The 12,122-nt window shown below is 39.2% G+C and overlaps 2 protein-coding genes across 2 annotated transcripts in view; one reads left to right on the forward strand and one right to left on the reverse strand.

The window, feature by feature from the left end:
- The window catches only part of dnah12 (dynein, axonemal, heavy chain 12), a 50,982-nt gene that overhangs the window by 21,925 nt on the left and 16,935 nt on the right, over nt 1–12,122 (forward strand). The window contains exons 7-29 of the mRNA XM_069660212.1: nt 5,320–5,547; nt 5,649–5,736; nt 5,830–5,856; nt 5,953–6,142; nt 6,230–6,299; nt 6,405–6,563; nt 6,655–6,850; nt 7,533–7,721; nt 7,838–7,988; nt 8,078–8,169; nt 8,267–8,445; nt 8,542–8,677; nt 8,775–8,900; nt 8,994–9,128; nt 9,454–9,647; nt 9,726–9,969; nt 10,365–10,550; nt 10,643–10,843; nt 10,971–11,165; nt 11,236–11,357; nt 11,446–11,581; nt 11,655–11,801; nt 11,958–12,077. Of these exons, the coding sequence (XP_069516313.1) occupies nt 5,336–5,547; nt 5,649–5,736; nt 5,830–5,856; nt 5,953–6,142; nt 6,230–6,299; nt 6,405–6,563; nt 6,655–6,850; nt 7,533–7,721; nt 7,838–7,988; nt 8,078–8,169; nt 8,267–8,445; nt 8,542–8,677; nt 8,775–8,900; nt 8,994–9,128; nt 9,454–9,647; nt 9,726–9,969; nt 10,365–10,550; nt 10,643–10,843; nt 10,971–11,165; nt 11,236–11,357; nt 11,446–11,581; nt 11,655–11,801; nt 11,958–12,077 (3,495 nt within the window). The 5' untranslated portion in view covers nt 5,320–5,335. The remainder of the gene's footprint in view (nt 1–5,319; nt 5,548–5,648; nt 5,737–5,829; nt 5,857–5,952; nt 6,143–6,229; nt 6,300–6,404; nt 6,564–6,654; nt 6,851–7,532; nt 7,722–7,837; nt 7,989–8,077; nt 8,170–8,266; nt 8,446–8,541; nt 8,678–8,774; nt 8,901–8,993; nt 9,129–9,453; nt 9,648–9,725; nt 9,970–10,364; nt 10,551–10,642; nt 10,844–10,970; nt 11,166–11,235; nt 11,358–11,445; nt 11,582–11,654; nt 11,802–11,957; nt 12,078–12,122) is intronic.
- Nucleotides 731–3,228, reverse strand: LOC138589868 (glucose-induced degradation protein 8-B homolog). Its single transcript, XM_069660341.1, has 5 exons — nt 3,162–3,228; nt 2,657–2,786; nt 2,378–2,574; nt 2,057–2,254; nt 731–1,801 (listed from the first exon to the last, which is right to left on the reverse strand). The coding sequence occupies exons 2-5, from the start codon at nt 2,772–2,774 to the stop codon at nt 1,628–1,630; spliced, it is 687 nt and encodes a 228-aa protein (XP_069516442.1). The 5' UTR covers nt 2,775–2,786; nt 3,162–3,228; the 3' UTR covers nt 731–1,627.

Here is a 12,122-nt window from a genome sequence, read left to right on the forward strand (position 1 = left end):
AATAAGAGACTGATACTCAGATTACATTGTTGATGCATGACTTGTAGATGTGTTTTTACGAGGCTTATTGCCACTTAAGTTTTCCTCTACAACAGTTTTATCCTCCTACTCCACAACAATTCAGGTAGAAATCATTCAAGTTATATGCTAAGTTGATTGAATATGAAGCACAGCTATTAAATGCACTACTCAAAAGTGTATAAAATAGTTACAAATAGCCAACAGCATATGAAATAGTAAAAAAAAACAAAAGATAGCCCCTCCTGCTCCAACTACAAATGTAAAATGTGACTTACAAATTACATCGATAGAATATAACATCATATAATAGTGTACCACTCACTGGTAACACTTTTACTTAAGAATCTACATTTCACATGCAGTAATATTCATGTTACTGGATTGTTGTTACTGATGCATTCACATGCAAACAGCATTCCATATTGTAGCTGGTCATAGTGGAGCTTATTTAAATACTACTACTTGTGGGTAGTTTCAGGTCAAAACAATGCATCATATTATAATTATGAAAGAAATTATCATGTGTTGTGAAAAAAACTAAGATAATTGTAGAGGGGGTTAAAAAGGACAATTAAATGGAAACACTTGAGTCATTTAAAATTGTACCTAATTGCATAACTTGAATACATTCTTTCCTCTGTTGCTGCACCACTTTGAAATTTGTAGAATTAAAAAACACACCAAGCTTTCGAGTCCTCTATGACTTGCGCAGTTTAAAAATTCACTTTTATTGCAAAATAATATCCCAGCAAAAAAAGCACATCAAATTTAGCAAAAAGAGCTACTTATTCCATACATGTAAATAATCCATCTGTAAAAGTATCTCCATGTCTGTGGACATAGATGTATCCTTTCACATCTTTTAACATCATCAGTGATTTTATAACAGTATGAATCTGAGGCTGCCTTTTAAGCTTGCACAGTCACAGTACGCTGAAGTTTTCATCATTCCAGCAATCTTCTCTTGCCCCACTTGTTAACTGCTGCTGTATGTATAGCTAAAAAGTATATATTTTCTTTGTTCTCCTTTATATCTGCATGTTTTTGTAATGTTTCAAGCAATAATGCATTATGAATTTAAAGCTGAATTTAACTTTCAGTGTCACAGTAGTTTAAAACATCCCAAGTATTTTGCTTTGCAGTCACATAGAGCACTAGCTAATGGACAACTAGCTGAAATATTTGTTTTTTGTAAGGAAAAAGTTTATTCATTGTGGCAGTGCACACCGAGCCAACCATTTTCCCTACATATCAAAGCGCCCCCCCTTCTAAGTGGTCACTTAGCCTAATTTAGGCTTTATTCACACCCTCCTATGCAAGCAACTTTCCCTGCCAACAGACAGAAAAACTAGTGAACTAATTTTACATAAACAAATATGTAAATTATAATACCAAGTAAAAGAATGGTCTGCATGTTACTTTAGTGTGAGAAGTCATTTTAAAATGCCATCAATCCAGTCTGCACATCCTAAGTTATTAAAGTATCAAAAAGCAACCCTTACAAAAAAGAAAAGGTTGAACTCTATATGAGTCAGTTTGTTGGGGTATAAATAGATAAAGGAAATGTGTCCATTGTAATGATGTGGTATGTTTTCACTGTGGGTCCTTATTTTGGGTCTTCGATGGTTCCCTTGCTGAGGTCTGTCATTTTGGGGTACTTCACTTTCTTTTGGTCAAGTTCATTTTGAGCCCACAGCAGCAGCTTCAGGAGCTTGGCCAGCTTAGGTGTTGACTCTCTGTTTTCATAGTCTAGCACACACTGATTCACTTCACTCCATACCTGAAAGGAAGAGACAGAGGCATTTTATTTCTTTGCAAACTTTCCACTGAGTAGTAGATAAAACACAGACACGGAGCTCTACACACTTACACACAAATTAAGAAGTTTCTATGTAGAAATTTGAAATCGTGTGAAAAAAAATCCTAAAATAGTCAACCATATCCTGCACCACTAACACCAAACAGTGCCCTCATGCAGCTGAGAACGGAACAACTTTTAATTCGATGAGCTTTACTAGATATGCTTTGACACTACCTTTTGTCTCTGCATCATATTGAGCAGGTCTCCAAAAGGTGACTCCTCGGGGTTGTCGAATGCCAGCAGGGCCAGTGTCCTCTCCATCTCGGTCAGACACTCTCGGCTCTCCTCCCCCTGCTCTGCTAGCTGAGACTGGGCAAATTCAAGGGCTGCTTCGGTCTCCCTCAAACGGATCAGCTCAATCAGATGCTGCTGCTGCAAACGCAAAATGCCATAGGGTGCAAGAGGGAGTGAAAATAACAGAGGCTTTTAGTCAGGCAATAAAATTATTTTTAGTAAAAGTGAAATCCAAATGAGAGGCCTGGTGTGATGTTTAACCTGCAAGTGAAAGTAGAGGTAACGGTTGGTATCCAGCAGTTCTGGGTGCAGACTGTTGATCAGTGCGATGGCATCCTGGATCTGTCCCTTTAAGATCATCTCTCTGATCTTGATCCTTTCATCTAGGGAATCCAAGTCCACACTAGGCTCTATTCCAGACTCCATCCTGAACTTCTCCGCCGCCTCCTTGAAGCCCTCTGTTAGACAGAAACTGTGGTGAAATCCTGCACATTGACAACTGACAGCAAAGTTTGAGTAACAAATAGATCGATAGCTTACCCGTCACCAAATAGTTCATAATGAGCCTGTTCATATCAGCTCTCTGAATGTGGACATTGTTGAGTTTATCCATCCACTCTTCCCTTGTTATGTCCTCCGGCTTCTCAGCATAACTCATTATGATTAGATCCTAAACGAGTACAAAACGGTTATCTTGTGAGATGACAGCAACAACATTCGGCATTCGTCATTCGGGCACAAATAATATTGAACTCGTGGAAAGAATCATTACTAATGTTTAGAAAGGTTCTGGTAATTAGCTATTCGGTTTGACAGTAACACCGCAGCAGAAATCCTAAATCATAACAGTTGGGGCCTTCCATAAAAAACACAACATTGAAGCCTGACTTTCCACAACACATCAAAACAAAGACAACTTCTCCTTTTCGGTGTAGTTATATCGAATAAACACATCCGGAATTAGTGGTAATGTCTTTTATTATCTTGTATCTTAATATACACCTAAAGTGCAATGCAAATACAATAGTTAATAAATTCACTTTACCTGAAAATTATGTCGCTACTTCCCAGCAGTAGCTAGCTAGCGAACGGACGTTAGCCTCGTCTTCTTCTTCTTCTTTTTCCGGTTCTGTAAACCACACGCTCGAACGTACTGCTGCCCCCTTCAGATAATAAAAACACATTGCATGTATTTTGGACCTGAGGTTTTTGTGTTCCTTGCCTGAACTTATGGCCATAAATTGTTTTAATTTTAAGATTCCTTAGAAACTTTTCTTTTACTTCTTCAAATGGTTTAAAATTACTTATGGTATATTAGAGTAAATAGAAGTTGCAATCCTACGTTAAAAACCCCTCCAACACAAAATCAATTACTTACTAATCATATTACTGTGAAATGTATCAGAGTTTTGCATCCTTGGCCTGTCCAACAGTTATTTGAATAAAATCAGTTTAGAAGTTAAGAAGCTAAATCGTTCTACACTAGGTTGAGCCACAAACGATACTAAACATTGTGAAATGTGACAAGATTTTTAATGTGTGGAGACACAGCCCAAAAAGGTCATATAGCCATCAAACAAATGTTTTTTTGGGAAAAAATAAAAAAATAAAATTACCTATGAAATGTATTGTTTGAAATATCATTATGTCAAAATACGTAAGTAAATAACAACTGCCTCAAAAATGTACTTGAGTACAGTATTTAAATTAATGAATGGCTTTGATATTCATATTAAATCACCAATCATGCCTCGCATCCTCTGTTTCTCTTTTAATGTAGGCTATGTAGTAGTCTCAGTGTGTGTGTGTTATGTATAGTATGTGTAGGCCTATACCAGGTTTCTGTTATACATTATTCAATTTAACAATTTACTAGATTCAACTGTTAGTATGAGACTGAGAAAAAAGAGGGACTAAAGGGACCTCTACTGGTGGGGTTATAGGATGAAAAATATCAGTAGTGTGATTAAAATTTGTATATCTATTTTACACTAAAATTGGCTGCTTTTAAAAGTAAATTAACGGCTTAAAAGATGAAAAAAAACCATCAATCACCACATTATTTTGAATAACCTCCACATCTTAATGTTTTAGTTTAGATTAGTGAGTATTAACATCTAACCGTGATTTGAGGACACTGTGTCACATGACATGTAAGCTATTGAAAAAAACAACAACATAAAATCTTCCATAAAAACAATAATTGAAAATATAAGCAGTAATAAAATGCAATATAATGAGGTGTGTCTTATTTGTCCGAGAGAGTATTAACATCTGACATTGATTTAAGGACGCTGGATCCGTGACATGGAAGCTATTGGAAGAAAAAAACATAAATTTTTATTATAAAAAATGGAAGAAGCAAAAAAATAAATAAATCCAAAATAAAGGGGTGTGTCCTATTTGTCCGGTTTAAGCATTATTTTCTCCTTTTAATTTTGTCACATGATTACGTGTTATACGTTAATTAGTTAGTGGGCAACATGTACCCAATTTGGTTGTATTTTTTATCCTATTTTTTATATGGGCAAGAAATGGACGAATTATATTACATCAGTTTTGTGTCCATTGAACAGTAAAATATAAGGAGTTCAGCTAACCGTCCTCCCTGTACCAACTCTGGAGGAAGCCGAGTGAGAAAGCGTCACTGGCTCCCTAATGGATGTTTGTTGAATCCAACATATCTTCACTGCAGTGAGATACCATGAAGTTCCAAATATATTTGAAACATGTTCTTTGTTATGTAATAAGATCATTGGCAAGTTTTTTTGCCAAAACAAATGATCATCACTATATTATGTTATTAATGCATGAATGTATAATATGTATGTCTTCTTGCCTAATAGGTGCGAACATGACAAGCCCCGCCTCCCTCCTACGATTACCCAGTTTACTGTTTCCATGGTAGCGACGCTGCTAACTTTAGCCACAGAGGTCCCTGCAGATGCAACATTTCGTATAGCCTATTTACATTAACTATTAACTAACACACCACACGGAAGAAGATATTGAATGAACGAATGGGTAAATTAGCCTTTTAATAATCATTGCAATCAACCTTTAACCTTTAACTTTTACTACTGCGAAATGACGTTAGCACGTCAAAAGTAGCACTAATACATTAGCTCAACTGTAGTAAGTTAGCGAAGCGTAAACTTACAAGTGTGACTTAACCTAAGATATTTTACTTCTGTTTCTTTCAGTGGCTTGTCACTGGAGATGGCCACCTCTCCCGGAGTTTTAAAAGCCACAGCGGGGAAGGGCATGTCAAAGTTTCCAGTCCTGCCCCCGATTGAAGGCACGCAACAGCAGGATGACGTTGGACAGGCCACTGCAGCAAAGGAGGAGATAGCAGAGAGGATACGTGTTCAGAAGAAACTGCTGAGGCACAGAAGGAGTAAAGTGCAACAACAGGAGCTCCATAAGATACTGTATGTTTCATCTCAGCAATGGCAACTACTCTGTCATTACCAAAAGTAAGAGAATGATCCCAGTATCTAACTAAAGTAATAACTCATTATGATTATTACAGGGTGTCTAGAGCAGTGGAGGCCTACAGACAGAGCAAAGAGATGGGAGCAGTACGCAGACATTCACCAGAGCCACAGTTTCCACCTTCTGTATGACAATTATCTTTCTACCTATCCGCACATTTGAAATACACGTTCTTACCAAAATATTGCTATAATGTGATTTCAATAATTGCATTACAGATGATGAGTGAGGAGCGGAAGCGCAGGGTAAGTTAACATTTTAGTATTAAATCTGACCTCTGAAGAAATGAAACACCATGTCTATGACATACCTCTGTTATATTTCTTTGATCCCATTTGCAGATGAACTACATGTTCCTAAAGCAATGTGTGGAGAGCAGCCCAATCACTCCAATCCAGCAACAGTGGTTGGACTCCATTGTTGCCCGAGTCCCGCCTAAACTAAAGGAGAGCCCTGAGACAAATAAACTGCTACAGGAGCTTTGCAAGGAAGTCAGCGACGACTTCCACAATGTGATTGTCAGGCACACAGGTATTGCTGATTATTTGTAGGTATTTATGCTTGTAGAATGCAGCTCAGGGGAACAATGTTTCCTTATGTCATATTCACCCCTTTTAGTGGACACCGTACTGAAGAATCCACAGAAGGAAGGACTTAACTCTGAAAAACAGATAGCTTCCCAAACAAAGTGAGTGTCTAATGTACACTTGGTTGAATGGTTTAATGCACAAATAAATATATAGTTAGTCTGCTTTTAAGTACCCTTTAAAAATACCTTTCCTATCTTTTGCAGAGTTCTTGATTTCTCCCAACCATGGCATGATAGTTTTATCAGAAGCCGCAAGATGATTCACAAAAATCTGCACATTCTTCATCCAGTAATGCAAACTGTCCTGGATATTGGCTACATGACATTTTCTCCAATGATCCTGGTTGATCTTTCTGAATGCAGGTAAGGAATAACACCATGAATGCAACATGACGCTGCAAAAATAGATGGATAAGATTTCTAACCAATGTATTTTTGGCTGCTGTCGGTTTAGGGCTTCGGGACCCATAGACTGTAAGAGCCTACAGAACAAATTGGCCGTGGAATGTAAGAGGACGGAAGATCGTATCATGAATACCTGGTTTCCCAAAGTGGTCAGCTTATTAACGAGTAAGGAAACACTGAGGAGAGTTAAAGAGGAGAAGCAGGACTCCTTCTTCAGCTGTGCTTCCACCCTCATCTCAAATCAGGTGAGATATTGCTGACCTCAGTTTGGCCTGAAAATAGTTACAATTAACAATTAAGAGTAGTGATAGACCGATTATGGGCCGGACCGATTATTGCCAATATTCGGCATTTTGACGCATATCGGCACCGGCCTTTTTTTTTGTTTTGTTTTGTTTTTTAATCTGACAGCCAATAAGAGATCAATTTAAAACTGGGTTATTTTGGCTCTGATGCATATGCTTAAAGGCATTTAAACAAAGTTAAGTGTTGGACTTATTCAAAATTTTGACGCCAATATTTTCACTTTTACTGCAAATAAATATCAGCTTCCAATATCGGTTATCGGCCTCCTTGACTACTAATAATCACTATCGGTATCGGCCCTGAAAAAAAACATATCGGTCTATCTCTAATTAAGAGTTGTTTAAATACAGCATTTTCCACCAAAAATAATACACAAGTGTATTTATTGTGTTAAACTATGCAAAGTTGTAATTTTGGCATCGAACAGACTAAAACACCTTTTACAATTACAACTTTGTCATACTGCAATGAATGTACTGCATAGCCTACTGTATTGCAGTCTGATCTTGATATTAATTTAGTACTTAAATCATTTTGCCGTGTTTTTTGAATTCATTCTCTGTGCATGTTTCTTTATTGAAAACTTAGACTCATGGACATTTGTCTTCCCTAAATTCCCAGTTGAAATCTCTGCTGCAGAGAAGTGTGGAGGAGTTTGTCAGCGTGTTTGATCCAAGCAATCCTCACCGCCTGCCTGTCTTTCGCATGGCCCTGACTTTTGATGATGAAAAGATGGAAATATATCCCACGTTACAGGATCTGAAAGCTGTTGTTTTTCAGATTCTTCATGCCATCACAAAAACATTGCAGGTGAGGTTATGTGAAATAGTCCTTTATAGGAAAAAGGCCACTTCATTACATTTGTTATTTCATCGTGTAAAAGCTGTATTTTGAGCTAGTTTTGATGTTTTGACATTGACCCACAGAAAGTGCAGACCGTCCAGTCATGGCTGGTACAAAGTACTTTTTTTTTGGATGCTGAGGTGGCCGATCACATCCTTGCTTGGGCTAAGACCACTGTGAAGACTTCTCTATGCATGAATCTAGAAGGACCTGACAAACACTTCCAGAATTACGGTGATCCTTCCAAACTCTGATCATGTCCTATCATCCCCTGATTGACTTTAATTGAATGTAATGCTGACTTTTTCTGCTTTATTTTGCAGTTAATAACTATGATTGGCTAGTTAACGGTTCTGCAAAGGCTCGAGTGGAGAAGTTCATGAGAGAGGAGCACTCTTTTGAAGAGTACACTAAGGTGAGAAAAAAAATGCTTCATGTGTTATAGTTCTCTATTTGCCTTGCTATGAGTTTTTCAGATGACAGTCAGTGTGTAATGTCACTTCTTTTTAAAGCAAGTGGAGGAGTTTCATGCTCTGTCAAAGGAGATTGTCAGCCTCCCAGCCAAAGCCCACTTTACAATGGTCCATCTGGACTGTGAAGAGCTGAAGCAGGGCCTGGCCAACAAAGCCAGAAACTATGCAGAAATACTTCTGAAGAAACTCATCAGCAGCCATCGTGAGCTAAATCTACAGTGAGTCACTTCCTGTTAACATTCTTTAATAAAAACTTTCCATGTGTGTTCAAAATGCTCATTCTTTCTAACAATCTATTTCGTGTCTGTTCAAAGGATCTGCTCTGAGTTTGAAACCATCAGAGAGAAAGCTCTGAAAGTGCCAGAGACTACAGAAGACATGGCTCAGATCATTGATTACATTAATAAGATTAAGACAAAGGGCATTGCAGAGCTTAACGAGAAAATACAGGTTAGTAACTGAATGACTGGTGCTACCTGTTGTATCTTACACCCAATGTGAGTCAAATAAATGTAACCTAATTTACTGCCATGTTGCGTTCTGACAGGAAGCCTACTGTAGACTGATCTACCTCCTGGATGTCCACATCATTGAGCCGGAGGATCATGAGCTCAATTCAACCGTCTTTCTCTGGCCACAAAAAATCCTCCATATCTTTGAGCTCAGTGATGAGGTAACGCTCTTGTCTCCACCGGCGACATTATATCATGGTTGTGATTTCAAGGATGACCTATTCCCAGATGGGGTTTTTTTGTCAATTTTCCAGGTGCTGCAGAAGGCCAAGCAGAAAGGGGAACAAGAGCTGATTGTTAAAAGAGAAAGATTTATGGTACAGCTGGAAAAATTAGGGCGTAGGACAGAGGAGTTCCCACATTGCTCTGAGCTGGATATGATGCAGCAGGTACAGTGTAATTACACCTTTTGGATAACCTTAAAGAGGTAGTTCAGAGTTCAGAAATACTATAATTTGCTTTCTTGCTGAGAATAAGATAAGAAGATCAATAGCACTCATATTCGCCCCTTGCAATATTAAGATACATCCAGTAGCCGGTTAGCGTAGCATAGAAACTAAAACAGGTTAAAACAGTGACCCTTGCTCGCTACAAAGGTAACAATAGCCGCCTAAAAGCATGTCTAAATCTGCAGGATTTAACCAGGAGACAGACATAAAGATATTAAATAAAATAGAAAAATAATCATTTGTTTTTTTCCACTTGTCTGGGCAGTATATAACGGATGTAAGAACAGTTCAGAAACTTCTCCAGGAGGCCGAGGACACGATTGCCTTCATTAACAAAGAAGAGGACTTTTACAAATGGGACCAAACATGTTACCCAGAAGTCGGGGTCATCAAAGACAGCATTGAACCGTATCATAAGCTGTTTGGACTTGTACTGAAGTGGCAGCGCACAGAGAACAGGTCAGATCTAAGTTTGATGCATGTTGTGTTTTAATTGAAACATTTCCCCCGATGACTTTTTATCTTTTTTGTAAAAAGATGGATGGACGGGTCCTTCCAGGACTTAGATGGTGAAAGCATGGAAGGGAAAGTGGATGAGTTCTTCAGAGAGATCTTCAAGATGCTGAAGTTTTTCCAGCAGAAACAGAATAAGGCTGAGCAAGAGAAGGAGAAGATCACCGGGACGAGTAGACGGCGCCAGAGTGTGGATAGTCCGAGGAAGCAGGAAAGCCCCACGATCCTTTTGTGCTCCACTGTAATGGAGCAGATCAAAGAGTTCAAGGTAGCGTATGTAACTGCATTTCAATTAAGTTCATGAATTAAGTCTTGTAGTAGTGAAGTATATTCTGGTTGTATTTCGGATTCTGTACCGCTCTGAGCCATTGCCAACAGCAACCAATGTCCTTGACTGGAAAACGGTAGTATTTCATTCCAGCGTCTCTCGCTGGGCCGTTCTTTTCAGAGGGAGAGGTGCAATGCACGCTGGGTGTTGTAGGAATGTAGAATGGGCGAAATCACAATATGTTTGTACAACTTTCTCCACAGCTACGGTGCCAATTTCAAGTATTATTGTTTCTATTGATTACAGAGAACACCAGCTTTGACTGACAGTGGCTTTTTCAAGGGGCGAATTGCTCCTTTAATGCATAACCATGTGATATGTGTTTGTGTCAACAGGACCATATCCCTGGAGTGTCCATCTTGTGTAATCCGGGCATCAGAGCCCGCCACTGGGACCAGATGTCTGAGATTGTGGGGTATGACCTCACCCCTGACTCTGGTACAACACTACGCAAAGTCCTCAAACAAAACCTGGCTCCATACCTGGAAGAATTTGAGTCTATCAGTGCTGCTGCTAGTAAAGTGAGAAAGTCTGAAATTTTGTGTTTACTTCCACAACATTTGCTAAAATAATTAATATGAATGCTTAACACCCACACCATTTATCTCTACAGGAGTTTTCCCTGGAGAAGGCTATGCAAACCATGGTGCACATTTGGGATGGCATTTCTTTCCACCATCAACCTTACAGAGAGACCGGAGTGTCCATCCTGACAGCCTTGGACGAGATCCAGACGATGCTCGATGACCAGATAGTGAAGACTCAGACTATGAGGGGCTCACCATTTATCAAACCCTTTGAAAATGAGATCAAGGTTAGCTTCAAGTTCAAGAAATAATATTCACTCAAACGACTAAATGCACATTTTAAGGAGAAGCTTTACCAGGTTGGAGTAATCCTGACTCTGCCTAGAGATTTAACCGTTTGTTCTTTGACCTCAGCGATGGGAGGAGCGTCTGCTTCGCATCCAGGAAACTATAGATGAATGGCTGAAGGTGCAGGCCCAGTGGCTTTATCTAGAGCCCATCTTCTCCTCTCAGGACATCATGCAGCAGATTCCAGAAGAGGGACGGCTTTTCCAAACCGTTGACAAAAACTGGAAAGAAGTCATGAGGCACTGCATTAAGGACCCAAAGGTAGTCTTTATTAAAGTTAGACAGACACATTGTTCTATAAAGCTTGACTGTTGACGGTTTGTAATCATAGATTCTGCCAGCGACCTCGCTGCCTGGTTTGTTAGAGAAACTGCAAGATTCTAACGAGCTGCTGGAAAACATCATGAAAGGATTGAATGCCTATCTGGAGAAGAAGCGTCTCTTTTTTCCACGGTAAGAATTATTTTTTTGCAGTGCTTTTTTTGTTTAATCCTTCGTTAATATCCCAGATTTTAATACTTGCTGTCAATGTCTCTGCCAGGTTCTTCTTCTTGTCCAACGATGAAATGCTGGAAATCCTGTCTGAGACGAAGGACCCACTGAGAGTTCAGCCCCATCTGAAGAAATGCTTTGAGGGTATTTCCAAACTTGACTTCCTGCCGAATCTGGATATCCAGGTAAGATAGTCACGTTTGTTATGTTAAATGACATGGTCGATGCTCTTTAAACCTATTAATACTGTTTCCCTAGGCCATGTATAGTAGTGAGGGGGAGCGTGTGCAACTAATCCAGAACATCTCCACGTCTGAAGCCAAAGGAGCAGTGGAGAAGTGGCTGGTGCAGGTGGAGGATGTGATGCTCCGCAGTGTCAGAGACGTAGTAGCCCGCTCTAGATTGGTGAGATCAGTGTTTCGCCCTTACCTTAAACATACACAGTGTTGTATTTTGTTTAACCTTATAACATCATGTTGTGTGTGGATCATATTCTGCATCTGGATAATTAGAGTTTTCTCTTATGCGTGTTTATAAATGTGTGTGTGTTTGTATCGACAGGCCTATGCGGACACTGCACGGGGCCAGTGGGTGAAGGAGTGGCCTGGGCAGGTGGTGCTCTGCACCTCCCAGATTTTCTGGACTTTGGAGGTTCATGAAGCCATCAGAGCAGGGCCTGATGTAGGTTTTTTTTTTCGTTGAACATTGTGTTTTCCTAATATAAGA

This window comes from Semicossyphus pulcher, unplaced genomic scaffold (assembly GCF_022749685.1).
Source record: "Semicossyphus pulcher isolate SPU_LCO1_2020_fin unplaced genomic scaffold, fSemPul1.0.p SCAF_13, whole genome shotgun sequence".
Classification (NCBI taxonomy): Eukaryota; Metazoa; Chordata; class Actinopteri; order Labriformes; family Labridae; genus Semicossyphus; species Semicossyphus pulcher.

What these genes read in the sequence shown, in the direction of transcription:
- LOC138589868 (XM_069660341.1), bottom strand. Translation starts at nt 2,774, where the DNA reads ATGAGTTATGCTGAGAAGCCGGAGGACATAACAAGGGAAGAGTGGATG. An exon ending in TATGAACTATTTGGTGACGG is followed by an intron (nt 2,575 to 2,656) that starts GTAAGCTATCGA and finishes TCTGTCTAACAG; the next exon opens with AGGGCTTCAAGGAGGCGGCG. An exon ending in ATATGATGCAGAGACAAAAG is followed by an intron (nt 1,802 to 2,056) that starts GTAGTGTCAAAG and finishes TCTTCCTTTCAG; the next exon opens with GTATGGAGTGAAGTGAATCA.